The sequence below is a fragment of the Nothobranchius furzeri genome, chromosome 6 (assembly GCF_043380555.1).
Source record: "Nothobranchius furzeri strain GRZ-AD chromosome 6, NfurGRZ-RIMD1, whole genome shotgun sequence".
Classification (NCBI taxonomy): domain Eukaryota; kingdom Metazoa; phylum Chordata; class Actinopteri; order Cyprinodontiformes; family Nothobranchiidae; genus Nothobranchius; species Nothobranchius furzeri.
This window is the reverse complement of record NC_091746.1, coordinates 22286643-22314565: the sequence shown is the minus strand read 5'-3', so window position 1 is coordinate 22314565 and position 27923 is coordinate 22286643. Positions and strand designations below refer to the sequence as shown.

At 43.8% G+C, this 27923-nt stretch overlaps 1 protein-coding gene across 3 annotated transcripts in view; it reads right to left on the bottom strand.

Annotated features, from left to right (window-relative positions):
• Positions 1-568: 568 nt before the first annotated feature.
• Positions 569-27923, bottom strand: part of LOC107392126 (MHC class II regulatory factor RFX1) — a 32562-nt gene continuing 5207 nt past the window's right edge. For 2 of the 3 annotated variants that reach the window (XM_015969725.3, XM_070552653.1), the window contains exons 3-18: positions 20469-20566; positions 20282-20359; positions 17965-18038; positions 17597-17876; positions 17339-17520; positions 17129-17248; positions 11905-12026; positions 11548-11666; positions 11267-11370; positions 11038-11189; positions 7792-7889; positions 3763-3912; positions 3474-3685; positions 3238-3391; positions 970-1015; positions 569-890 (exon numbers count right to left, since the gene is read on the bottom strand). In XM_015969725.3, the coding sequence (XP_015825211.3) occupies positions 712-890; positions 970-1015; positions 3238-3391; positions 3474-3685; positions 3763-3912; positions 7792-7889; positions 11038-11189; positions 11267-11370; positions 11548-11666; positions 11905-12026; positions 17129-17248; positions 17339-17520; positions 17597-17876; positions 17965-18038; positions 20282-20359; positions 20469-20566 (2168 nt within the window). In that variant the 3' untranslated portion in view covers positions 569-711. The remainder of the gene's footprint in view (positions 891-969; positions 1016-3237; positions 3392-3473; positions 3686-3762; positions 3913-7791; positions 7890-11037; positions 11190-11266; positions 11371-11547; positions 11667-11904; positions 12027-17128; positions 17249-17338; positions 17521-17596; positions 17877-17964; positions 18039-20281; positions 20360-20468; positions 20567-27923) is intronic. The other variant, XM_015969733.3, reaches the window with a different exon arrangement.

The following is a 27923-nucleotide window of genomic DNA, read 5'->3' as shown; positions in this document are numbered from 1 at the left end:
ACACGTCTTCAACGTCCTCAATGGACAGCTGGGATCTTCCACTCCTTCCAGGAATCCAGCATATACCCCGCCAGCTGTGTCCACTGCGGGCATGTGGGAGCCCCCTGCTCCGTTCTCATTGTTGAAAAAATCTTATCAATCGCGTTGAATGACCAATTTATCAAATCCATGGTTAAAAATAGGGGTTTTCAGAAGAAATGCAGAGAAGTGCTCTGTGGGCAGACAGGACAAAGAGCCTTGGAACAAAAAGATAAGGGAGCAAAAAGAGAAGCATCTGTACTCTGCGAGTGCCAGGAAAAGACTGAGTTAAGGTTAGGATGGGGGTGAGTGGAAGGTTAAATCGCTAGAGGTTCGAGGAATAATGTCCGTGCCACTGCGGGCGTCGGATACTGAAGCTCCCGGTGACACGTGTCCCTGCGTGTCCTCTCCCGACGCACCGGGGCTTCCTAATCGTCACATTTTGAGGCTTGGTCACACGCGTCAATATTTGACGCTTTGGGTGTGTGAATATGTTGACTCATCATGTGCGACTTGGACTTTGTAGCCAGAATCTTGTATGCACACACACACGCACGCACGCACGCACGCACACACACACACACACACACACACACACACGTTGCTACCCTTAAACAGTCACGGGGTGGCCAAATTTTTTTCAGTAAAGGATGAATGAAAGTAAAGGTGTGAGTCAGTAACACAGCTGATTGGTTAAGGGGGTGTGCCATGGGTCTCGGGGAGAGTGTGTAGGTTGAAACTTGTCTTGGGCTGCTTGGCAGGTGGTTGCATCATCTCCTTCACTTCACTGACTTTACTCAGAGAGCTAGACACCAGCACAATCTCTCCATTCTCCTCCTCACTCTCCTCTTCCTCATCCTCTTCCTCATCTTCTGATGAAGAAACACAAGAAAGTCATCAAAAAGTCATAACAGAGAAAACAAAAACTTCCGTGAGGTGGATTTATTTTACCTTTATCCAGATCGGGAGTGTTTCTGCTTTTGATGGAGCTGGCAAACTGCAACAGAAAATGTTGAGGTTAAATTGTGGACATGTTCCAAACTCAGGCGGTGTGTCTTTCCAAGGCTACATTTTAAAGTAACACTTTTCTCAACTGGTTACACACAATTCCTTGTGCGTCTGACACAATGACTACAACATGTAACTGACACCAAAAATCTTAACCAGTTCTGCTAAACTACAAGCACAATATTTGCTTTACATTGCAGTTTTAAAAACACTTTAGTTAAAACCCTAAATACAATTCTTTGCATGTGTGTTTTTACTGTGTATATATTTGCGGTCTTATGATCTTTTACTGTTTAATGTGAGTGTGAATAATGATGTTGAGGCCGGTCATCACAGGATCGTCGGCTAGCAGTGCCTACACCACGCTCAGGACCATCCAGGTTCCTCTCATGCATCGTTCCACAGATGTGGAATAACCTTCCAAGCACTACCAGAACAGGGGCTTCCTTTTCAATTTTCAAGAAACTCCTGAAGACCCTGCTCTTCAGAGAGCATCTTCTTAACTAGCACCCTCCCTGCACCCGTCCCCCCTCTCTAACGTCCACTCCTTGTTCCCTCCTCTCCATGATTGATGTCAAGTTGTTGTTATTGTTGTTGTTAGCCTCAAGGGCAACATGCCGATTATCACTTGTAAGTCGCTTTGGACAAAAGCGTCTGCTAAATACATAAACATAAACACAATGACTACAGGCCTGCAGTTTTAACTCCTCTCATTATGAAGCGCATGGCGAGACTACTGCTGCAACACAAGGCTGACACAATCCCCCCTCCTAACACACACACACACACACACACACACACACACACACACACACACACACACACACACACACACACACACACACACACACACACACACACACACACACACACACACACACACACGCACACACACAGGACGCCAACCAATATGCCTACAACTACCCTCAACACAGCTCTGACACAGCTGGAACAACCAGGTACATGTGCAAGGCTGCTATTTGTGAACTACAGCTCTGCATTAAACAAAATCCTCCCCAGCAGACTATTCCACAAGATGTCTGGCCTTGGCCTCAAGCAAAACATCTGCCCCTGAATACAAGAAATGTTAACAAACCGACTACAGTCTGTTAAGTTAGGCCACCACCATTCCTCCTCTCTGTCCCTCAGCACAGGTGCCCCACAAGGCTGCGTGCTGAGTCCCCTCCTGTACTTTTGCTGATGATACAACTGTAGTGGGCCTAATCAGCCAGTGAAATTAGTCAGCATACAGGGAAGAGAGGCAGCAGCTGGTGGACTGGTGTACAGCTAACAACCTGACCCTGAACACCAACGAAACCAAACAAATCAGGAGGACACACTGACCACTTTCCACACCATAGAAACACTACTGTGTGTGTGTGTGTGTGTGTGCGTGCGTGCGTGCGTGTGTGTGTGTGTGTGTGTGTGTGTGTGTGTGTGTGTGCGTGGCGCTCTGTCTTCTCGATCCCCAGTGAGTCATGGTGGATGGCTGCTTATACTGAGCCAGGTTCCTCTGGAAGTTTCTTCCTGTTAAAAGGGAGTTTTCCTCTCTACTGTCACTAAATGCTTGTTAGTATGAGGATTGCTGTAAAGACACTGACACCAGTCAGTGAGTTGATGCAATTTGCTGGGTTCCTTATATTGGAAACTTTTATTTATTTATTTTTTCTGATTGGCTTAATGAACTGAACTGCATTGGAATGTTTATAACGTAAAGTGCCTTGAGATGACTCTTATCGTGATTTGGTTCTATATAAATGAACTTGAATTGAATTAGATACAGGAAGGTGTGGCTTAGACTGAAACTGCTTAGGAATTATATTCAAAGCTGCATTATAGGAACTGGAAAGGTGAAATCTAAGCCCCACCCCCATTTAAAGTAGGTTTTTCACATTTGACATAGATAGCTTCTTTTACTCTTCTCTAAAACCATCTCTGTCCAGAATGTGTCCTTTGTCATTTTCAAAGGTGTGTCCCTGGGCACCCTGGGTTGGTGCCTTTGCTGCTGTTTTCGTTGATCAGCCGTGCCAGGTCCCTCAATGGAGCAGGGACCAGAGTTAGTCTAAGTAGTGCTCCAAGAAAACTACAGGTCAAGGATGAAACCTGCCTAGGTGGACTGAATAAGACTGGTCCTAAAAATAATTGTGTCCCTATATTTCAACACAGTCAATGAGAAGTTACTGGGGAGGGGCTACACAAACAGGTACATACTTCTCCCATGACAGCTATGGGTGTCTCTCCTTTAGCCTTGGCCACTCTGTGCTCAATCAGGTAGTACATGTATTCATCATACAGCAGGCGGATCAAGTGAAAGGAGCCAAAACTTGCAGCACTGCGCAGAGTGAGATCGCGAATCACCATGGAGCTGGTGAGAAAGCAAATGATTCAGGAATTGTTACCAAAACAACAATAACCAACAACAGTTGATCATTTGTTTTTGCTGTTACCTATAGAAGGACCAGTTAAGCAGAAAGACTTTGGCCGCCTTTGGCAGGGCAGCAAGGTTCTGCTCATAGGGCTTTAGAACCTGGGAAACAACACTGTCCAACCAGGTAGCCCATTGTTCCAGAGAGTTCTGCTGCTGCAGAGTCGCTTTGAAGTCTTGCTCCAGCTGCTGGACCACACGGTCTTCACACTGACACACCCAGGATGCCTGCTCCTGAAAGGCACATGGGACACTTCCAACACCACCTCGTAGGAACAGGTGGAAGGACCAGAGCAGCAGAACCAACTGACCTGTACGTTAGTGAAGTCAACGCGGTTCAGGTCAGACAGCATCTGGTTGATTTGAGCGGTGTTCTGGAGGACGGCGCGAGCGGCCTGTGCCAGGTGGTTTAGGCTGGTGTAGCGACGCAGCGTCTGGGAGAAGGAGCCAATACACACTACCTGAAAGATAAAAGTGAGGAGAGGAAACCCAGGACTTTAAAACAGAACAAAATTGGTTATAAAATAATCAAATCACTGAAAGTTCAAGAGAACAGCTATAAAAATGTAACGAAAGAAAGAAAGAAAACAATCTTTTATATAGCGCCTCTCAAGATAAAACTCTTCAGAAGATTATAAATATAAAAATTATTTTAAAAAATGATTAAAAATATGTTTAAAATGACAAAAAATATCAATTTGTGATTAAAAAATTTGTAGCGTAAAAAGGCAGTGCATGCCTAAAGATCTTGATTTACCTAAAGGTCAACTGTGTGCTTTCCAAACAGAAACAAAAGCTCTTTTTATAGCCTCCCCATCTGGGGGAGCCGCCACAACAAAATTCCTCTCCTGCTTTCTTATCTCTGATGAAGACTGCTCCTTCATAAGACAGGACTATTAACCTTAATAAAAGAATCCTACTCTGTTTTATGAGACGATTTTCTCATTTTACAGATTAATTACAATCATAAAACAACGAATGTTTTATCTAAAGTGAATTTAACAAGATAAGATAGCTTCAAAGAAATGATGAATAAAAATAACTAATATTGAAATGCATTCTTTTGGATCTTAAATACACCAAATTATTCGACTTGATGAGTTAATGATTTTATTATCAGTCATGTCACATATTTATAGTATTATAAACAATGACAGTTATATCAGTTACATCTGACCAGGTGAGGACAGAACTGAGGTGGCTTAAGAGCAAGAAAGCAGCAGGTCCTGACGGAATCAGCGCTAGACTGCTCAAAGACTGTGCTGACTAGCTTTGTGAAGTGGTCACGCACAAGATCAACCTGAGCCTTCAGCTGGAGCAGGTCCCCATCCTGTGTAAGATCTCCTGTGTGGTTCCAGTTCCCAAAACATCACATCCAAGGGAACTAGACCACTACAGACCTGTCGCCTTGACCTCCCATCTGATGAAGACTATGGAGAGGCTCATCCTCACCCATCTATGTTCAGTGGTGATCCCGGACATAGACCCACTGCAATTTGCACATAATCCAAACATGGGGGAAGAGGACACGCTCATCTACCTGCAGCACCGGGCTCTCGCTCGAGATGCAAAAGAGCACTGTGAGATTCATGTTCTTTGACTTCTCAAGAGCCTTCAACATTATCCAGCCGTGCCTACTGCAGCAGAAGATGAGGGGTGCAAAAGTGGATGAACATCTGACTGAAAGGATCATCAACTACCTCACCAACAGGCCACAGTACGTGAGGCTGCACGACTGTACATCTGAGGTAGTTGTGTGCAGTACTGGAGCTCCACAGGGTATGGTGCTCTCACCCTTTCTCTTCACCTTCTACACCTTATCACCCATAACACCAGCAGATGTCATCTCCTGAAGTTCTCTGATGACTTGGCCATTGTTGGCTGAGTGTCTGAGGGGAATGGCCTGGAGTACAGGCCAGTCATTATGGACTTTGTGAGTATAACCACCTAAGACAGGAAGAGACTGAACAAGCTAGTTCACAATGCTAGCTCAGTTCTGAGCTGCCCACTGGATTCAGTTGAGGAGACGTGTGAAAGGAGGATGCTGGGGAAGATGACCTCCATCTTAAAAAAAAAACTCCCACCCACTGTGTTCCATAGATAATAGATGGAAAAAGCAGGAGTCGAGGGCGTAGCTAAACAGCGGCCATCTTACCTCAGATAACATTCCATTCCATTCCATTTTATTTATAAAGCACTTTTCTATCTGACATTGGCTACCTGTTAAATTCAGAATAGATTTTAAGATCCTTCTTCTCACATATAAAACTCTTAATAATCAAGATCCATCATACATCAGTGATCTGATTGTTCCATACGTTCCTAACCGAGCACTTCGCTCTCAGACTGCAGGTCTACTGGTGGTTCCCAGAATATCTAAAATTAGGATGGGAGGCAGATCTTTTAGTTATCAGGCTCCTCTCCTGTGGAACCAGCTCCCAGCTTTAGTCCGTGAGGCAGACACTTTGTCTAATTTTAAGAATAGGCTTAAAACATTTTTATTTGATAGGGCCTATGGGTAAAATCTGATGTTAGCCTAAATCTGGACAAATGGGGGAGTAGAGGGAGGTGGAGTGTACAGTCGGTAAAGACGGCTCTCCCTTGCCCTGACTCCAACATGCCTCCATCTAAATAGGATAGATTATTCTGAGTTATCTCTGTAGTTATGCTGCTATAGGCTTAGACTGCTGGAGGACACACTGACCACTTTTCACACTCTACTGCTTTCTTCTACAGTCTGCTCTTTAACTGTATTATTTTCTGCAATTTCAGCTGTTAACTTTATTTTCTCTAAGTGTTTTTCTCCCCAGAAGAAGCTACAACGATGTTCTGCTGAGCTGTGGTGGCCTCATGGAGGGGGCCATCTCTAGCACACTGCTGCTAACCACTAAATCATTCTCCCTCTCCTGATAACTTTTTGCTTTCCTTGACGTTGGATGTGCTACTGCTAGTTTATCCGTTTAATTATAGATCCACTAGGATAAATACAATAAAGTTTATCTTTCACCAAATAGAATATTTACTAAGAAATCACAATGTAACAATAGACACATTGCTTGTCTTTGTGTGTGTGTGTGTGTGTGTGTGTGTGTGTGTGTGTGTGTGTGTGTGTGTGTGTGTGTGTGTGTGTGTGTGTGTGTGTGTGTGTGTGTGTGTGTGTGTGTGTGTGTGTGTGTGTGTGTGTGTGTGTGTGTGTGTGTGTGTGTGTGTGCTCTGTCTTCTTGATCCCCAGTGAGTCGTGGAGGATGGCTGCTTATACTGAGCCAGGATTCTCTGGAGGTTTCTTCCTGTTAAAAGGGAGTTTTCCTCTCCACTGTCGCTGCATGCTTGCTTAGTATGAGGATTGCTGTATAGTCACTGACACCAGTCAGTGACTTGATGCAATTTGCTGGGTTCCTTATATAGGAAACCTTATTTCTGATTGGCTTAATGAACTGACCTGAATTGGAATGTTTATTATGTGAAGTGCCTTGAGACGACTCTTATCGTGATTTGGCGCTATATAAATAAACTTGAATCAAATTGAATTGAATTTAATTCAATGTAAGATGGTGCTTGTCCATGTAAGGCCCTATAGACCAGAACCAGGATCTTGAAATGAACCCTGAAGCTGACTGGCAGCCAGTGAAGCTGGAGGAGAAGCGGGGTGATGTGGGTGTGTTTGGAGGACTTGGTCAGAAGCCGAGCACAGGCGTTCTGAACCACCTGTAGACGGTTCAGGGAGGTTCTGCTCAGACACGTGAAAAGAGAGTTACAGTAGTCTAAGCGTGAGGAGATGAAGGTGTGGAAAACAGTCTCAAGTTCAGAGCGAGACAGAATGGGACTCAGCTTAGCAATGTTCCTGAGATGGAAGAAGGAAGAGCAAACAAGAGAACTGACATGAGAATCCAGGGTGAGAGCTGGGTCAAAGGTCACGCCAAGATTCCTGACAGAAGGTTTGGTGTGAGAAGCAAGCTGACCAAGAGAGTCTCTGACTTTGGGAACCAGCTTGTCTGGAGAACAGATGAGGATCTCATGTATGAACACAGAAAAAGAGACACAACAGAGTTGTACAGCCTTTGGCTTTGACAACAGACGTGATGAAACTTTTAAACACTCATTTTGATTTTCTACCATGTTTTACCGTTTTTGTCATTCACCATCATCTAGTCTATTGCCTCTTTCAGTGTGCCCCAGAGCAGCTGTGGCTACATCGTAGCTCATCACCATCAGTATGTGAATGTGTGTGTGTGGATGAATGATACACTGTAGTGTAAAGTGCTTTGGAGTCCTTACTCTGAAAGGCACTATACAAGTGTGGGTCATTATCATTCATATTGTAATAAAACAAATACTAATACCTTTATGCGAACCATCTCCTCTGGAATGTTCATCATGGCACCTGTCAGCCAGTTCTCCAGGCTCTTGGCAAAGTTACGGATGGCCTGAGTTAAGGCACCTGTAGGAGTTTTGTTATTAGCAGACAGGCATTGTGTATACTCTGAACATTTTACGATCATGAGAATTAGCAGTTTGTCAGGCTAATCCTGTAAAAGTATTTCAGAACTAATCACAGATTAACACATATCATGTTTCAATATGATCCTGTATGACATGTATGATTCATTGCACTTTGGGTTTCTTTTTAGAATCAAATATCAGAAACTGAAATACCAACCCTAATAGTAACCCTAATCAAACCAAACCATGGACCAGTGTCTTCATTTGGCTTTAAAAGGTTCTTGGCTAACCAGGCTTTTACGTCACCCAAACATGGGAACAGGGTTTTTAGAGAACTCAAGCTAGATTTTTAAGTGGGAAATACATTTGAGTGTTGTCCGCATGGCAATGAAAAAATATCTCACAGGGCTGCCAACTTTTTAATGCATGAGAGCTGGGAGGAGGGGAGGACCGTTACGAGGTTCAGCGTGAGATGTTGGAGGTGTGGCGTGAGAGCATGTGAAGAGGGTCAAATGCATGTATCTCATGCTCAATGCATGACAGTTGGCAGCCCCGTATCCCATCCATCCATCCATCCATCCATCCATCCATCCATCCATCCATCCATTGTCTGAACCCGCTTTGTTCATGTAGGGTCGCCGGGGATGGGGGGGGGCTGGTGCCTATCTCCAGCGGTCCCAGTATCCCATACTTTCTAAAAATAGATAAGAGGGAGCAGGTACAGTGTGAATAGAGGGGGCCCAGAACAATAGAGGGGGCCCAGAACAGAGCCTTGGGGGACGTAGAATGTACGGTCAGTTAAATAGGACCTGAACCAAGCTGCACCACTGATGACCCCCACTGAGCGAGACGAGAAAACAAAAGAGATGAGGTCCTGCCTTAAGTGGAGCAGTTTAACCCTCTCAGGCTCAAAATAAGTTTTCATAAAAGGACAAACAACTAAGTCCTTCAGGGGTACTTCTGAGTTAAAAAATGCTCATGAAATACGTACGTGGAGTAGCCAGGTAGGTAGGTTTTAACTTGCTAATCTGCAACGCCTGCCTCCAGAGGGTTAAGTATTGCGGGGTCTTGTTCACGAGTGAGGTAAAGATGGAGCATGAAAGTAACAGGCAGATTGGTCCTGCATCTACAGTTATCCGGGCATTGTACCGATCTGCAGTGGTAAAGGAAGAGCAAAGCTGGAAGGTGAGCTCTTGATTTAGCAGCCAATCTATGATCCAACCCTCGTTTAGGTATCAAACGAACAGCACTTAACTGTTTAAATCTGATCTGTCTAACAGACTTCAGTCCTTTCATGTGCATGAGACATCTTCATACTCTAGCTTTATACTCCATATGTATGGGTTATACGCCATACTTGTGGAGTATAACAGGGTTCAGTTCTTGGACCAAATTGTTTTACTATTATATATAATAACCTCTCTCCTAACTCTCAGTACCCAGTGAGTCGTGGCAGATGCAGGATCCACTGGAGGTTTCTTCCTGTTAAAAGGGAGTTTTTCTCTCCGCTGTCACTAGACGCTTGCTTAGTATGAGGATTGCTGTAAAGACTGACACTAGTCAGTGACTCGATGCAAATTCTGGGTTTCTTATATAGGAAACCTTTTACTGACAGGCAGGCTCATGGATGCATCACCACATTGGAAACAGGAACAAGCACTAATCAGCCAATCTGTCATAATGAGGGAACATTTTCTAAGTGACAAATCTCTCTGAGAGACAGGGTTTGGAAAACACTCGTTTCAGTAAGAGGAATCTTCCCGCATGCGCTCTGGTTCTGCTGCTGCCTGTGACTGATGCGCTCCAAGCCTCTCTCCATATTTTCAGCTCGCTGTTTACCTTACGTGTGCGCTGACAATGAGCTGTGATGAGCACAGTGTCCAGTATAATGCTCAGATGTTATGATGGAGATCTTTTCTTGTTTGATTTAGCTACCCCTGCGATGTTCCGAATGATTAAAATGTCAGTGCATCTGCATGCGTCGGGGTAATTTTTTCAATATGACCTTGAGGTTTCTCTGTCAAAATAAACATTCAAATATGGGAAATATCTGGTCAGTGCGAACCCCGCCAATTAACTGTTTTGCATTCTTGTGAAGATTGATGCAAAGAAAAACAATTCAGCTTGATTATCAACAGAGCCGTGAACACTGCTCCGTTATCTCCGTCACTGTAAACGAGGAAAAAGAAAACAAATTGATCAGATCCTGTTCTTATCTTTTCAACCTTGTTTAAAGTTTTGTTCAGTACCAAGTTAAATTACAACAATCTAACAAGACAGAGCTTGAGTTTGTAGTTTGAACAGTTTAAACATGTTTTAAAAGGAGGCATCTGCTCAGTGGGCCCGGTAGACCCACCAACAACACTGCTGTGGCTCCCAGTGTATTGTTTACTGTGGGAAACAGGTAATGATGGCTCTTTGATGGGAAAAGGTTGCCGACCCCTGCCCTATCAGATCAAAACTTCTTCATGTAAACACGCCAATCGGAATATTTAGATCCGATACGGATTCCATTCCAATTGAGAGAGACCTAATGCTCAAAGGCAGTGCCTTCCGGAGCCTAGAGGCCACTACAGAGAAAGCCCTGTCACCTCTGAGCTTATGTCTTGTTTTTGGGACTTCCAGGAGCATCCTATCAGCCGACCTCAGAGACCGTGCAGGGGAGTAAAAAACCAGTAGTTCAGAGAGGTAATCTGGAGCAAGGCCATACAAAGAAAGCACCTTGTGCTGGATTCTAAAACGAACAGGGCTAGGGATGTCTGCCGTACTGATAATGCAGAAAAACTGCAGCTGCAGGTTGTTTACACTAGCTTCCTGAGGAAAAACCTAGTATTACTTAAGGAGCTAGGTAGAGCTCAGACAAGAAGCTCTTAGTTTTTTGCAGCTCTCTTTAAAAACACCAAATTTTCTTAAAATCCAGCTGTGGGAATCTAAACCTTTTTTACAGTTGAGGTTTTATTACTTTTTACACAAGCCATTTAAAGGAAATTTGCCCCTGGTCAGTATCTTTAAATTTAATTTATTTACATTTCATTTATTAATGTTTTATTTAAACACAGCAGACACGAAGCTTACTTCCCTCTCAGTTCTAAACTACAAAAATAAATAAATAAATAAATAAACACTTGCAGGAATGGGCGACTCACTAGGAATTGGTCTGAGCACGTCAGGGATAAGAATCTCCACCAGAGTCTGGTATAGCAGGTTATCACACGCTCTTGTCCAGTGTAGGACTGGTTCAAACTTGCAGAGTGCCACCAGGCAGGATCTGGGCAGGCGTTTCTCAGACTCGGTGTGCCTGTTGCAGCAGAAAACAGGCACACCTTTATACATGAAACCAAATCCACCCGGTAAATGTGAGATCTGGACACTTACAGGCTGGTGGACTCCGCATCGACACTCTGGCTGAACCTCCAGAATGATTTCCACAGCATCTCAACAAGCGTAAACTGAAGATTGACCATCACATCCAGAATAGCCTACAGGGGTCACATAGAACACAATGGAGGTCACTTAACTACTGTTTGCTTTTGGCAAGAAACATAAACCCTGTCTGAAATCCTAATATGTAATTTTAAACAGCAGCAACGGCATAAAACATAAACATGAAATATTGGAATGTAACGATCAGTGAAGGAGTCCTGTTGGCAACCTACCTCACAATGCTCCCTGTACAGAGTCTGAAAGGCCTTGAGTTGTTCTAAAACGATCCCATTAGGCAGAGTTTGACCTTCTAGATCCATTTCCACAAAGTCTTGCAGGGGCTTTGATGCCTCTACACAAAACAACCAAAACAAACAGCACAGTTGTCATCTGCATGGGAAAGGTGGACACTACGGTTTTTGCCTGAATCTTTAGTGAAGTTTATGTATGATGCACATGTACAGCCGACTGACTTTTAAAGTCAAATGGTTTCTGAGTTCAAACAGAAATCCTATCAAGCTGTGAAACAGGAAATCAGAACAAAATGAAATTAAGTGTTTAAAAAAACTGTCAGGATGTGAGTTTCTGACCCATGAACTGCTGGTACTGGTGAACCTGGGCTGAAATATCACTGAGTGCTGCTCCCTGCAGCTGACTGGCTCCGCCTGCCATCCCACTGGCGATCCCCTGGGCTTTCTGCAGTGGCTTTATCCTATCAGACGCAGATACCACAAACAATATATAAATATAAAGCGGGGAGAATAAGTATTTGACACATCAGCATTTTTATCATTAAGGGTTAGGGACCGGGTTGGGTTAGATAAACAATGTGCAAGGTGGCAGCCCTACCAGGCTATTGTCTGTCTGTTGGTCCCTGACTGTTGTGTTGAATGAACAAGATGTTTAAATCCCAGTGTTTGAATAATCTGTGCATTAATCAACAATATGTTAAAATGAATATTTTTATTGCAATGATTTATTTCAGATCTTAAACTACACTAGATTAGTGTTTGTTGATTTAATGTTAATTTATCAGTATACTCATACGCATAATAATAAGATTATTATTATTGTTTATCATTTTCGCTTCACATAACTGTTAAGAACATTTTCACTTCACACTAAGAGTTAACCTCTGAGAGAAGGCATGACTTCTGAGGTATTTTGGTAATGCAGGGGTGGACCGTTAAAGCGCCCGAGCGCCAATGGCGCTAAATTTTCTCGTCGGGCGGTAAATACTTGACGACTTACCGCCCGGGTGGCGCCCAAGCTTTATTTGTCATTTACACACCGGCTTTCGCCTATGGCCCCGCCCTGTAGGAAGCCGCAGTTTTCGTTTCGCGCGCGTGAACCTGCGCGCCTCTAGCCACCTACTGCACTTGTACGATCCGTGCACGTACTGCACGATTAGTTATAGTCACGTGAACTATAAGTTCACTATTAAAGACGGAAGTGGAACCACGCTAGAAACACACAAGCACGCAGGAAGATCGCACCACCACAGGGATGGGATTTCTTGATGAAATCTCCGGCAAAACGCTTTAAAACTGGTGAAGAGAAGCGAGACAGTTCGAAACGGTATGAAGCAGAGACGCGTGTGCGTAGGTAAAATGATTCTTGGCGGTTTAAAGAAGATGGGAGGCGCAGAGAATGGCCGTGTTCGAGTTGAGCAGCGCCTCGCCTGGAAAACAGACGAGAGCAGACGGAAGCAGCAGGGGGAGTGGCTGAAAGCCGGCGTTTCGCCGGGGACACACCGGCAGCGGAAGCGCCCGAAGCGAATCGCTCACGAAGTCCGGCCGCTCCTCAGTTCAGATCAGACGCGCCCCATTCGAGGCGCGCCTCGGCTCCGCTGTGGTTTTTCTTTTAACTACCTGGTGTCCTCAATTTCCTCAGCTCTTTTCCTCTACGTGTGTGTGTGTGAGTGTGTGTGTGTGTGTGTGTGTGTGTGTGTGTGTGTGTGTGTGTGTGTGTGTGTGTGTGTGTGTGTGTGTGTGTGTGTGTGTGTGTGTGTGAGAGGAGAGGAGAGGAGAGGAGAGGAGAGGAGAGGAGAGGAGAGGAGAGGAGAGGAGAGAGACTATGGTGTGAAACAGTTGTTTCTGCCAGTTGAATCTCTTGGACTTCCCTGTATGTGTAGCTCGGGGGTGACTATGGATGAAGATATTGCGTTAGCGTTCACACTTGTTCAATTTTCAATTTTAATTCTGGTGCCTGTTAGCAGCTGAAACACATCCTCACGTGCTTGTGGATGTCATATATTGTATATGAAAACATGACTGTAATAATAAGTAAAGGTTAGCAGCTGTAGGTTTAGTGTGCTCATAGGAAACGTGACAAAAGAAAACAAAACACATTTCTCTATGGCCTATATTGTTGTCATCATCAACGTTACATGATTTACAGAATACATGTGACCAACTAACATTTCATGTTCTACCACCGGATGTTTGGATCAAAATATGAACCAATCAGATCTTAGATCAGGTGAGAGCCAGGTGTTTCCCGTCATCCCCTAGGATTTGCAGCCGGTGGAGAGCAACTGCAGCGGCTTGGCTCCAAAATCTGCGGCCGCCTTGATCTCACGAGGTTATCGTTGCCTACGTATGCATGACGTCAGAGCAAGTCGGCGTCAATTCCGACACAAATCTAACCGGCATGCACCGCTCGCCGATCACCGCTGGTCTAATCTGCGCAGAACTAGCTCATCTCGAACACAGTCAATGGCTCGAATACAGCAAAGCGGAGTTGGTGATGTACTGAGTTGTATGCCGGAAGTATGCGATGCCAAAATCGTGTTTTGTTGAGGGAACAAACAAATTCAAACTTGAATACGTTATTATGTTTGTGAATGTGTACAAAATAAAGGTTTATTACATTTAAAACGGTTCAGTTGTTATTTTGACTCATTTTGGCAGCTGACCAGCGGGGCCGGTAGATTCTTGGCAGGGCCGGTAAATATTCAGAGTTACCGGCCCGGCTGGCCGGTTGGTTTTGAAGTTAATGTCCACCCCTGTAATGCCTTTTAAACGTATCAAATTCTGATTTGCCAATTTTACAAACAGAAGTTCAGTGTGTGAGAGTTAATGGTGAGACATCGACACCATTGAGGAACGAATTAGCTATACCCCAGGGATCTGTCCAGGGTCCAATTCTGTTCAGCATTTACATAAATGACCTGCCATCAGTGTGCACTGGATGTGAGGTGCAGATGTATGCTGATGATACAGTCATATATGTCCATGCAAAAACTAAAGCCCAAGCTGCTGCTAAGCTTAGCGATACAATGGTGCATGTACATAAACGGCTCACTTGCTCACAGCTGTATCTCAATGTTAAGAAGACAGTTTGTATGTTTTTAGCTAAATGAACACTTTATTTCATTGTGAATCCAATGTCTGTGTGTCTGGGTAGGACATTCAAACAGTTACATGGTTTAAACACCTGGGGTCTCATTTATCAAAAATTGCATAGAATCCTTACTAAAACCTTACTTAAGCTCAGCAAAAAAAAAAAGTACTTACGCCAAGCAGGTTTGTGATCTATCAAACATGGAGTACGCACAGCTGCAAACAATCTCCGCTTCATAAATCGGAGACTAACGAGAATGGTTCTCAGCTGCTTTTTAATCACATCCCGCCCTCACCACGCCCACTTACTGCCATAAATAGTCAATGCAAAGTGCCTTGTGGATCTCATGCATATACATAACCTGGCTTGTTGCAGTATTTAGAAGGAAGCGCTATTTCACAAGCAGAAATTCAGGTACTTGTGGGTGAGGTGGAGAAATGAAAGGAAGTGCTTTTGCAAAACAAATAAGAGAAAATCCGGAGTGGCACAGCGTTGCTGAAGCCGTCAATGCTGAGTTCTTCAGAGAGATATGTGGAGGATATAAAAAAAAAGATCCGATAAGGATTCGATCCCCAGACTCCCGGGTGAAAGTCACGCACGGATCTGTACACAATTCTTGGAAGCTGAAAATGTCCCAGTTCTTGCATGGCCAGCATACTCACCGGACATGTCACCCGTTGAGCATGTTTGGGATGTGCTTGACCGGCGTATACGACAGCGTGTACCAATTCCCAATAATATCCAACAACTTCGCACAGCCATTGAAGAGGAGTGGACCAACATTCCACAGGCCACAATTGACAATATGATAAACTCTATGTAAAGAAGATGTGTTGCACTGCATGAGGCAAATGGTAGTCACACCAGATACTGACCGGTTCTGAGTCCCCAGACCCCCAATAAAGCAAAAAACTGCACATTCCAGAGTGGCCTTTTATTGTGGGCAGTATAAGGTACACCTGTGCACTACTCATGATGTCAGGTCAGCATCTTGATGTGGCACATCTGTGAGGTGGGATGGATTATCTCAGTAAAGCACAGGTGCTCACTATCACACATTTAGACTGATTTGTGAACAATGTTTGAGAGAAATGGTAATATTGTGTACCTTTAAATATTAGATCAGCTCAAAGATTGGAAGACTTTAAAAAGCCGTTAAAAAAATCACTTTTTCTCCATGGCTTTTAGCAAGTAGAGCCTGTGTTTGCTCCTTGTATTGACATTGCTCTTTTTTCTTTTAATCTTAGGATTTTTATTATCTTTTTACTATTTATACTTGCTTTTATGATCACGTTTTGCTTTTATGATCACGTTTTATTGCTATTTTATAGTTATGTTGTGATTGTTTGCTTGCATTGGTTTCATTTTTGCTGTACAGCACTTTGGTGCAGCTCTGTTGTTTTCTAAAGTTCTTTATAAATAAATTTGACATTGACATCTTCACGGTAAAGCAGACCATCAGAGCCATCAATGGTTAGGGTCTTTTGTGTGCAAGGGTTTCCCTGATTTGAACATTAATGTTCTTGGATGTGCAAGGGGACAACTCCAGAGTGGTAGTGTCCAGCTCCTCTCAAGGAAACTGGTTCCGGAGCCAGAGCCATGCACTGAGGTGAGTCCAATTATATCTAGTTGGAACATCTCAACCTCACACACCAACCTAGTCTCTTTCCCCACCAGAGGGGTGACATTCCATGTACCAAGAGCCAGCTTCTGTAGCCGAGGATCAGACCACCAAAGTCCCTGCCTTCGGCTACCACCCATCACACTTTGCACCCGACCCCTTTGGCCCCTCTCACAAATGGGGAGCCTATGAGAAGGGAGACCCATGTTTTCTTATCGGACTGTGCCCGGCCAGACTCCATGGGGGAAAGCCCTGCAATCAGGTGCTCGCCAACGTCCCCCACCTCCAGGCCTGGCTCCAGAAGGGGACCCTGGTGACCTGCGCCCAGGTGAGGGAACACTGTTTTCATTTATATTTGTTATCATAAGGGGTATGTGGGCTGCACTTTGTCTGATCCCTCACCTAGGACCTGTTTGCCATGTGTGACTCAACCAGAGGCATAAAGCCTTGGACAACTTAACACCTAGGATCACTGGAACACTCAAACCCTTCCACCACAATAAGGTGGCAGCCCAGGGAGGGCTGTGTCCTTTCACTTACTTCATTATGACTCAGTTTGTTTTCTTAAATGTTTGATTTCTTTGTATGAATTTAGTATTTGGCTTGATGGCAACATCTGGTGGAAGTTTTGGGTCAATAGCCCACTTAGAATAACCCTTATGGATAAAAATGCTGATATGTGTCAAATGTGCTGTAGAACCTGTGATGTTGTAATATTTTAAACACCAAAACTCGTTATATTCTAACATTAATATCATGTCCAACAAACCCAAACACTTGATTTGTGACTTTATACTGAAAACATTTCAGAAATTAAAGCAGACATGTTGAACGGTCCAAACTTCTACCTGCTCTTCTGTGAAAAAGGCTGCTGCCTCATGGCCATGTGTTGCTGTTCATCCATGAGTCTGATCAAAGGAGAACCTGATTTGATCCTCAGGCCATAGTAGTGGTACTTAGAGTTTCCTCTGCAATGAACATGGGGAAAACGTCACAACGGCAGCCCGGGTTATGGGTGTGGTCCAGCACCATTCCTGTTAGCTTGTGTGAGTGTGTACCTGGTTCCTAATCTGCGTGTGCGTAGCCCCATGAAGACAGACCTGATGAGTTTACCGAAGGATGCAGCATTAACGGGCTCAAGCTTCTGCTCCTGGCAGTGCAGGAGGTAGTGGTAGTAAAGGGTGCAGCGCGGCAGACTCACCCCCTCAGCCCCCTCGTAGTTTTCAAGCAGCCACTGCACCTGTGAGCGATGTGTAAAGTAAGTGCTTTAAACTTTGCTGTCATTGATTGAAACTTTAGCTTGTGTCTAAACTCACTGTAGCAGGTGGCGCACGAGAATTTGGACTAGAGTAGCTCTGTCCTCCTCCGCCATCTCCTCCCCCCAACATATAACTCCCCTGGATGATGAACCTCCCTCCACCTGCCGCAGCAGCCCCGCTCCCAGCTCCTGCTGTTGCCACAGCAACCGGCTGTGAGTTTACAGAAGTGGCGATGTCTGACTCAGAGCTGGGTGTGGCGTCGTAGAAGGGGGAGGAGGACGAAGGAGCGGTCTGAGTGTAGAGGGGCGAGTCGGAGAATGAATAGTTGCTGGATCGGCTGGATGAGACGCAACATGGACACACAAACACAACTCAGTTTAAAAAGCTGCCGCGCGTGTGTGTGTGAGATGCTCCTCATTGCTTACATGGTGGATGTGGAGAAAGTTGCATCTCCTGCTTCGTCCACGTACTGCACCGGACCAGAATATACATGCTCCACCTGAACAATGAGGAAGAGGAGGTCAAACCTGTGTTTATTAATTTTAATGAACCACTGTAATATAGACAGCTAACACAAATACTTAGCGTTTTTAAAGGTGTGGGACACTGAAAGAATATGTTTTAATGATCCATGCTTTCGTTCTTTTTTAAACACAGAAACAGTTTTGTTTACCTGTTTGTAGCTACAGTTTCGCCGACGGCTGCCGGCTTCTTCAGGCTGACGCTGATGGTGGCGCGTCACTTCCTTCTCCGTTTATCTGCGGGCAGCAGAGGACGTTGTCGCCCTCTACTGCCCGCTCTCCCCTCTCCGACGATGCAGTCCCATGCGTGGTCCAGCGTGTAAACTCCGTCGTCCCTGTTCATGGTCCCACATCCACGTCTCCTTATCTCGATTGCTTCCTTGATCCATCATGCTGGACCACGCATGGGACTGCATCGTCGGAGAGGGGAGAGCGGGCAGTAGAGGGCGACAACGTCCTCTGCTGCCCGCAGATAAACGGAGAAGGAAGTGACGCGCCACCATCAGCGTCAGCCTGAAGAAGCCGGCAGCCGTCGGCGAAACTGTAGCTACAAACAGGTAAACAAAACTGTTTCTGTGTTTAAAAAAGAACGAAAGCATGGATTTAGAAAGACACAGCAAGAACACACCTAAGATGTTTTAATGATTATTTCTGGTTGTATTCTGTCACTTTTCTGTAATCTGTGTTTCATGCAGGCTGAACATGAAAATAGTCTCCTACACCTATCTCCTGCATTAGCTTTTGTTACGTCCCTCAGCTCGCTAGGAGTGATGTGTAGGAGGGAGTAAAAGATGTCGTGTGTAGGTTTAATAATAACTAATAAGGATTTTATTAAACAAACACAAAGAGCCTATACAAACAAAAGGGGAAAAGACTAACATAAAGCGCCAAGCCAAACGGGCTGGGAAGAGGAAACTAACTGAAATATTCAATATAAACACAAAACACTAAATTTAACAAGAGACGTCCTGGTAAGCAGAGACGCTCGGGGGAAATCCAAAAGGGGAGTCGAAGGCCAGTCCAAAGACGAAGTTATCAGAAATCCTAATTATCAAGAGTCAAAACCACTAAATCACCAAAGTACCACGAAGCTAAACACACACAAGCACACGAGGAGAAGAGAGAAGTATGAACACCTTCGTGCCCACACTTCCCTGCACCTTCTCCTCGACTGAGAGCAAGAGAGCAGCTTTTAACAGCTGTCAAGTGATCAATAATTATTAGAAACAGCTGGGACCGGGAGACAGGCGAGGCAGAAGCCACTGAGGCCATCTTGTGGCCAAAAAGGGGCAAGGCACGTAACAGCGTTCGATAGAAAATAAACGGTGAAACTAGAGGATTGGAAAAGCCTGACGGATCTCACACAGTCGTTTAACATGTGTGGACTCACCTATCTTGACTTGCAACATGGAAGGCTGTTGATGATTTAGCATCCAGGAAGCAGCAGAGAATGCCTCAGCTAGCAGAAGCTAACCATTAGCATTAGCAACTTCGCCGAAGCAGAACACCTTCAGGCTTGAGTTATTTGTGGGGATAAATCATCAACATAGCAAGTCAGAGGTAGATACGTGTTGTTGTTATCCAATCTGGGGTGAGATGTCCAAATATAAGGAAATAAGACTCCAAATACTGCCGTATGAAGCTCAGCTGTGATGTGGCTCACTTCTTGTTACTGAAAATGGTGCATCTGTGTCATTTCCCCAAATACAACTTACAAGGCATTCATTCCTACTAAAGACCGCAGCAAATGTATTGATAAAACAAGTGTTCCACACCTTTAAACCAGATCCATCCATCCATCCATTATCTGAACCCGCTTGTCCATGCAGGGTTGGGGTGGTGGGGGGGGGGGTGCAGTCAATGGGCAAACAGGCGAGGTACACCCTGGACAGGTTGCCAGTCCATCGCAGGGCAACACAGAGACACACAGGACAAACAGCCAAGCACACACACATTCACACCTTTTCAGACAGACCAATCAACTTAACAGTCATGTTTTTGGACTGTGGGAGGAAACCGGAATACCCGGACAGAACCCACGCATGCACAGAGAGAACCTGCAAACTCCACGCAGAAAGACCCCAGGCTGGGCCGTGAACCCAGGACTTTGTTGTGGCAAAGCAACAGTGCTTACAACTGCTTCAATGTGCAGCCCTTTAAACCAGTTATTTATTCTGTTTCCAATCCCCGTTCCTATGTGAATTGCAGTTTTTGTGTTTACCTCCTGGTTGATGTGAACTGGCTGCAGGCTGCTGATGTGAGCCGTCTGAAGCCTTTTGGTCGCCTGCAGCACCGACCTCTGTGGTAAAGTCAATCTAAAATGTCAGACACAACCTCACCCACACTCATCCTCCTGTTAGGGGCAAGTGCTACATCAGCCATGAAGCATATGTCAATGTGCATCTTACCTGTGGGGTGGTTTGTACAGGTTGGACCACCTGAGTGGGGATTCCTGGCGCCGGTGGGCTCGAGTCTGACAGGCTGTCATTGGAGTGACCAGAACCCTCTGTGGAACACAGAAGAGGGATGAAAGAGAGTTTTCACCACATCATTAAAGAAATCTCAATCGAACAAGAAGCCACCAGTACTCACGACATTCTGCCTCTAAATCATAATAACTGCCACCACAGAACATCTTGCAACTAAATGTCTATTTTCTGCTTCAGCAAAGCAGGAAAGGGAAGAGTGAGACTGTCCAACTTTCCATTCATCCTTATATTGCATACAGCAGGACAGCCTTGGACAGCTAATTTCCCAGATGGAGACAAAAATCCCCCCATATTGTAAACATGCAGATCAAATGAGAAAGGGAAAGGAGAGACACACATGGGTCGATTAATAGGAGGAGAAAACAAAGCTCAACAGTGGCTGAGCAAATGACAGTATTTTGTGACCTTCAAATGAATAAAATAAAGACTGTATGATTGGCCACTTCTCTTCTTTTAAAAAGTTTTCCCAAATAAAATTCAATAGCTAACCCTAACCTTTTCATTAGTAGATGGATATGTACCACAGGATTTTAATGTTGCTGTAATCAAACCTTCACTTAAGAAATATTTTCGGGATCCAGATGACCCAATGAATTATAGACTAATATCTAACCTTCCATTTTGTCTAAAGTCCCTGAGAAAATAGAGGCCAATCGACTATGTGAGCATCTAAACACTAATGATCTGTTTGAGGAATTTCAATCAATCAATCAATCAATCAATCAAAGCTATTTATGAAGCGCTTTTCATACAAATGCAGCTCAAAGCGCTTTACAATATTAAAAACAACCAGAGAGCAGTCGGTTTCCCACGCCTCCCACACAGATCCACATACGAGATCCCCTTTGTAACACCCTCCTCCCACCCTCAATCCCATCCCGAGCAGATGCAAACACACACACACACGTAAAAGAGAAAGGGCTGCTGGTTGAGCGCAGGTGTAGTAGGCACAAAGAAGACAGAAACGCCATCAAAGGAGCCAACTGCACCGGGAGCAGCAGGACCGGTAGCAGCAGCCCGGGCAAGAGGAGATATGAGAAGCACCCCGGCAGCCACAGCCAACCGCTGCCCCCGGGGCAGCCAGCCCCTACAGAGGAAACACTGGTTTACTAATGAGACTAAACATAAACACCCGATAAATAAAAATCTAAATAATACACACTGATAAAAGGTAACCAAGTAGAAACATATAATTAAATATATAAAAATATTGTTCTACAGATGATTAAAACTGGTTAAAACTAATAATTATTACAAGTTTAAATTAATATATAAGAAAATATGTGTCATTTAAGTAAAAGAGTAAGTAATAAAACACTGATAAAATATATGAAATATCTAAAATAGATCTAAATCAGCTAAAAACTAAGACTTTTGGAATGACGAGGAGATGGCTGCCAGAGGAGCACAGGGATCGCGAAGGCTCGTATTTATGAAGCAGTTCTGAGAGATAAGAAGGCCCAAGACCATTAAGACATTTAAAACCCCGGTGTTTTAACGGGTTAAAATAATGTTGTGGTCCACTGTCAAAGGCAGCACTTAAATCCAGTAGAACCAGAACAGTTACTTTCTGTGCATCATAATTTATTCTTAGGTCATTTAAAACTCTTAACAGGGCCATCTCAGTGCTGTGGTTTACTCTAAAACCAGACTGAAATTTCTCTAGGACAATATGTGCAATAATAAAATCATTAAGCTGTATTAAAACAAGCTTTTCTAAAATTTTACTTAAGAATGGTAAGTTAGATATCGGTCTGAAGTTGTTAAAATCACTAAAATCTAAGTTTCTCTTCTTCAACAGGGGCCTCACCACTGCCCCTTTAAAGGCAGCAGGAAAGACCCCTGTTTGAAGAGAACAGTTCATCATGGTTAAAATCTCATCTCTAAAATATTCATAAAATGGCTTAAAAAATGAAGTAGGAACTGGATCTAAAAGGCATGTGGTGGGCCTCACTGAGGAGAAAACTGTATCTAGAGTTCCAGCCTCAACCAGGGCAAAACTGTCCAGTGTTTTCTCTGGTAAAGGTACACACTCAGATATCGATAAAACCATGTCACTGTGAGAGGATAAAATGTTGCATCTGATTGTGTGTATTCCCTCTGAAGTGGTCTGCAAACTCCTCACAGAGAGAGTTAGATGGTGTTTTCTGAGATACATCAGGAATATTGTTAAAAACTTTATTGATAGTGGAAAACAGGATTTTAGGATTATTTTTATTTTCTGAGATGATTTTGGAAAAGTATGCATACCTTGAGTTCCTTACTGCGTTGTTGTATGACTTCAGAGTTTCTCTGTATATCTGATAGTTTATAGTGATTTGGTTTTTCCTCGATTTTCTCTCTGCCACCCTGCAGTTCTTTGGATTCTGAGAGCTTTGTTTCTCCATGGGAATGTCAGTCTAGGCTGTATCTTTTTAATTTTTTGTGGAGCCAGACCGTCAAGGGTGGACTGACACCTGCTGTTAAAATTGTTCACAATAAAACCACAGGGAGCAGGTAAAGCAATAGGAGGTATCTTTTCTAAGATATCAATAAAAATTGCAGCCACTTCAGGGGTTAAATGATGTTTCATGACACTTCTCAAAGAGGTCTCCCGCTGGGTGAAACGGGTAATATTAAAAACACACACAATAGTGTTAAGCCCCCCGACACGCAGGTAGAATAAGGCACCATACTCCACACCAAATGTGGCAGTAAAATTGGGGGGGGAGGGGGGGGGGGGGGCTGCCACAGGACTGCGGAAATGGGATCCATACCCACAACCCCTGACTTCCCCATCCCTCAAGGTACTATGTGCATGTTTGTGTGATGATGTGAGGCAAGGCATCTTTATTTGTATGGCACCTTACAACAGCATAACACCGACCAAAGTGCTTCACAGAAATCAAAGCATTAAACAACAATACACAACATAAAAATTCATAAAAACTAACGCTTAAGAACTAACACTCATGCTGAGTTAAAAGCCAAATTATAAAAATAGGTTTTCAAGTGATTTAAAACCAGACAGTGAAGAGGCTGACCTAATACTCAACGGCAGCACAACTGGATTTGACATTGACCAAGACATTGGATTTGTGTTATGCAAATGTAAAGAATGCATACATGTCCAAACCAAGACCTCCTCTGGGACAATCAGATCACAATCTTGTTTTTCTCTGCTCAGAATACAAACCACTTGTTCAGAGGCAACCTGTGACAAGAAGAATTGTGAGAAAATGGTCACAGGACACTGAAGAAGCCCTGCAGGGTTGTTTTGAGACCACAGATTGGATGACTCTCTGCCAAGGCTATGAAGAGGACATCAATGCCATGACTAGATGTGTCACTGACTATATAAACTTCTGTGTGGACAACATCATACCCACCAGAATAGTGAGATGCTTTGCTAATAACAACCCCTGGATCACCAGTGAACTGAAGAATCTGTTAAATGAGAAAAAAAGAGCCTTCAAGGAGGGAGACAGGGAATTATTGAGGAGTATACAGAAGCAACTGAACATCAAGATCAGAGATAGCAAGGAGGCATACAGGAAGAAGCTGGAGAACAAACTACAGAGGAACAATATCAGAGATGTCTGATCAGGGATGCAGAAGATCACATGCTTCAAGCAGAGGAAGGATTGCACAGATGGCAGCCTGGACACAGCCAATGAAGTTCTTCAATAGGTTCAGTTCAGGAACAAATCCAGCATCCTCCTCGCCTGTCCCCAGCCAATCAGACATCCCATCCTCCTCTGATCCAACATTTTCCTGTCACACACCAGCTCTTTTGTCCTCTAACGCAGTCATGGACTCTTCTGGTTCTATAAATCTGTCTTCAACCAAGTCAGGAGATGCTGCTGCCCCATTTACCTCCCCCTCCCACCTATCTGTCTCTAGAAGTCAGGTGAAGAGGCAGCTGGAGAGACTGAACAGGAACAAGGCTGCAGGTCCAGATGGTGTCAGCCCCAGAGTACTGAAAGGCCTGTGCAGAGCAGCTCTGTGGGATTCTGCAGCACCTCTTCAACCTCAGCCTGGCCCAGGAGAAGGTTCCAGTCCTGTGGAAGGCCTCCTGCCTTGTTCCAGTTCCATAGAAAACTCGCCCATCAGTCAATGACGACTACAGACCGGTTGCCCTGACATCCCACATCATGAAGGTCCTGGAGAGACTCCTGCTTGTCCACATGAATAAGCAAACTAGGACATATCAGGACCCGCTGTAGTTTGCTGATCGCCATGGAGTTGGAGTTGAAGATGCCATCATCCAGCTGCTTCAACCAACCCACTGTCATCTGGACAAAGCAGGCAGCACTGTGAGGGTCGTGTTCTTTGATTTCTCCAGTGCATTTAACACAATCCAGCCTGATGTACTTTGCCAGAAACTCCAGATGACACAGGTGGGGGCCTCAACTATCGCCTGGATTAAAGACTACCTGACAAACAGACCACAGTTTGTGAGGCTGAAAAACTGCACATCAAACCAGGCAATCAGTAACACTGGAGCACCACAGGGGACTGTACTCTCACCATTCCTTTTCACCCTGTGTACACCTCAGACTTCCAGTACAAATCAGAGACCTGTCATCTACAGAAATACTCAGATGACTTTGTAGTTTTCGGGTGTATCAGAGATGGACAGGAGGCTGAGTACCGAGAGCTGGTGGAGCGCTTTGTGGCATGGTGTGAAAACAATAATCTGACCTTGAATGTGAACAAAACAAAGGAGATGATTTTAGACTTCAGAAGAAACAGGGTGGAGTCAAACACTGTTTCCATCATGGAGGTGGTTGAGGAATACAAATACCTTGGAGTCAGGGGCGGATCTACAAGGGTCGCATAGGGTGGCAGTTGCCACCCTAAAAGAAAGCCTTGCTACCCTTGCTGCCACCCCAGCTGGCAGCTATAAATTCAAGAAAAATCAAAGTTTTTCAACTTTCAGGCTCATGAAGACCTATTTGCAGTCTGCTTTGACAGAGAAAAGACTATGAAGCAAGGCTGTACTCAGCATTGAATCAAAACGGGCAAAATCTTTGGATCTTGATGAATGTGTAAATTGTGTTGCTGAGCAACATGGAAACTGCCGCATTCAGCTGTTGAAGGAAGGACATACTTTTATTATGTGCTTTATTTTCGTGATGGGCCTTTAAACTTATTAAATGAGGACCCAAAACAAATGAATATGTAAATACTGGGAAAAGAAAAAGGAAAACGTGTTTCTGAGTGAACAATAAAACCAAAGTACAATATCTCGTTGCAGTAAAATATTATATATATATATATATATATATATATATATATATATATATATATATATATATATATATATATATATATATATATATATATGTGTGTGTGTGTATATATATTTATATATGTATATATATATATATATATATATATATATATATATATATATATATATAATGTATTGCCACCCTAGAAAAATGTTTGCCCCTCTTCTGCCACCCCATCAATAATTTTGTAGATCCGCCCCTGCTTGGAGTTCACCTGGACAACAGACTGGACTTTAATAAGAACAGTGAAGCCGTTTACAAGACGGGACACAGCAGACTGCACTTCTTCAGGGCGCTTAGGTCCTTCAATGTCTGTAGCAAGATGTTGCACATCTTCTACAAGTCTGCTGTTGAGAGTATAATCTCTTCAGCCATCGTCTGTTGGGGTAGCAGCATCAGAAGCAGGGACCTGAAAAGGCTCAACAGCCTAATAAAAAAGGCTGGTTCTGTTCTGGGGACGACTGTGGAACCACTGGAGGAGATAATGCAAAGAAGGATTCTCCAGAGAATCAAGAAAATTATGGACAACCCTGAGCATTCTCTTCACAAGACTGTCCGACAACGGAAGAGTGTCTTCAGTCAGAGGCTTCTTCAGTTTCGCTGCAACACTGACCGCCACTGGAGATCCTTCCTGCCAACAGCCTATGTAATATACAATAACTCTTTGATGACTTGATTATTATTATTATTATGAGCTACTACAGCAATCAATTTCCCTCTGAGATTAATAAAATATTTTTGAATAGAATTGAACTGAATTGAATCCCAGAGCCTAGGGGCCACTACATATCTGTCACATCTGAGCTTGCGTTTTGATTTTTGGGACTTCCAGGAGAATCCTATCAGCCGACCTCAGAGACAGTGCAGTGGAGTAAAAAACCAGTAGCTCAGAGAAGTAATCTGGAGCAAGGCCATGCAAAGATTTAAAACCCTATAAAAGCACCTTGCACTGGGTTCTAAAAATGTGAGGGAGCAGGAGGAGGAAAATTTCTGGGGATAGGAGGAACGGCTGGGGGGCCTAAGCCCTTCAGGCAGCCAGCTCCCCCGCTGGCCCAAATAGGCACCTCCGTTCCCAAAATACCACCCGGTGCATGGAGAAACCAGCCCATCTCGCCAAGGCCCAAACAGCAGCATCACAAAGCCCCATGGAGTCCGAGGCCACTAACCCAGCCCCACCCCAGCAGAAAATCTACTCCCATCCTTGCATTTGGCCAATTTCCAGGGCAACCTGTATCCCGGATAAGCGGCTGAAAAGTGATGGATGAATAAATGGATGGATGTTTTGTCACAAATGCAGAAGTAATTTGTCAGAAAATCTACAGAAAACCCAGGTTTCAGAAACAAGACCAGACCAGACTCAGAGGGAGGAGAAATGCCGTAAGATGCAAGTGAGCTACTTTCTCCTGGATGCAAGACAAATCTTTACATGGACCAAACTGCAACTGAGACAGGAAAATGCATGAATGCTATAGTATTTCATATGAGGAAATGACAATGTAACATGGGAAAAAGTTCCAAAAGTGGATGTTCCATGACACGACCCCTAAAATAGACAATAGAAAATAAAATAAAAACTGCTTTATTACATTTTCTATTTTAGCAGAATAATAAAGTCACAAGTTCCCACATTTCAGTAATTTTTTTAGTCTAAAGGTAAATGTTAGTACTGTTATCATTGGTTAAGCTGGCTAAACTTAGTATTGATTGTTGTTTAAATGACAAATTGTTTGGTGTGCAATCATTTGGAAAAAATATTCTATCTAAAAACACACAAAAAGAGATTGGAAATGAACAAGTGTTTGATATAATCCACTCCCTGGTCAAATACTATTAAGTGGCATTGATTAACTAATTCATCAACTAATGCTGACTGATGAAAATTAAAAGATTTAGCTTAGATCTGGGATGAGCTGCAGCTGTGTGTCTGACGTTTTGATAAGCAAGTGAATCCACCTACTGAGCCAGAGCTGCTATAAGCTAATATGTATTCAAGATTATCATTAAATATGTTATGTTGGTGAGGATGCCATGATCAAAAAGCCAGTAGGTATCTAATAACAAAATGATCTTATTTGTGAATGTGTCCAGTAGGTATAAT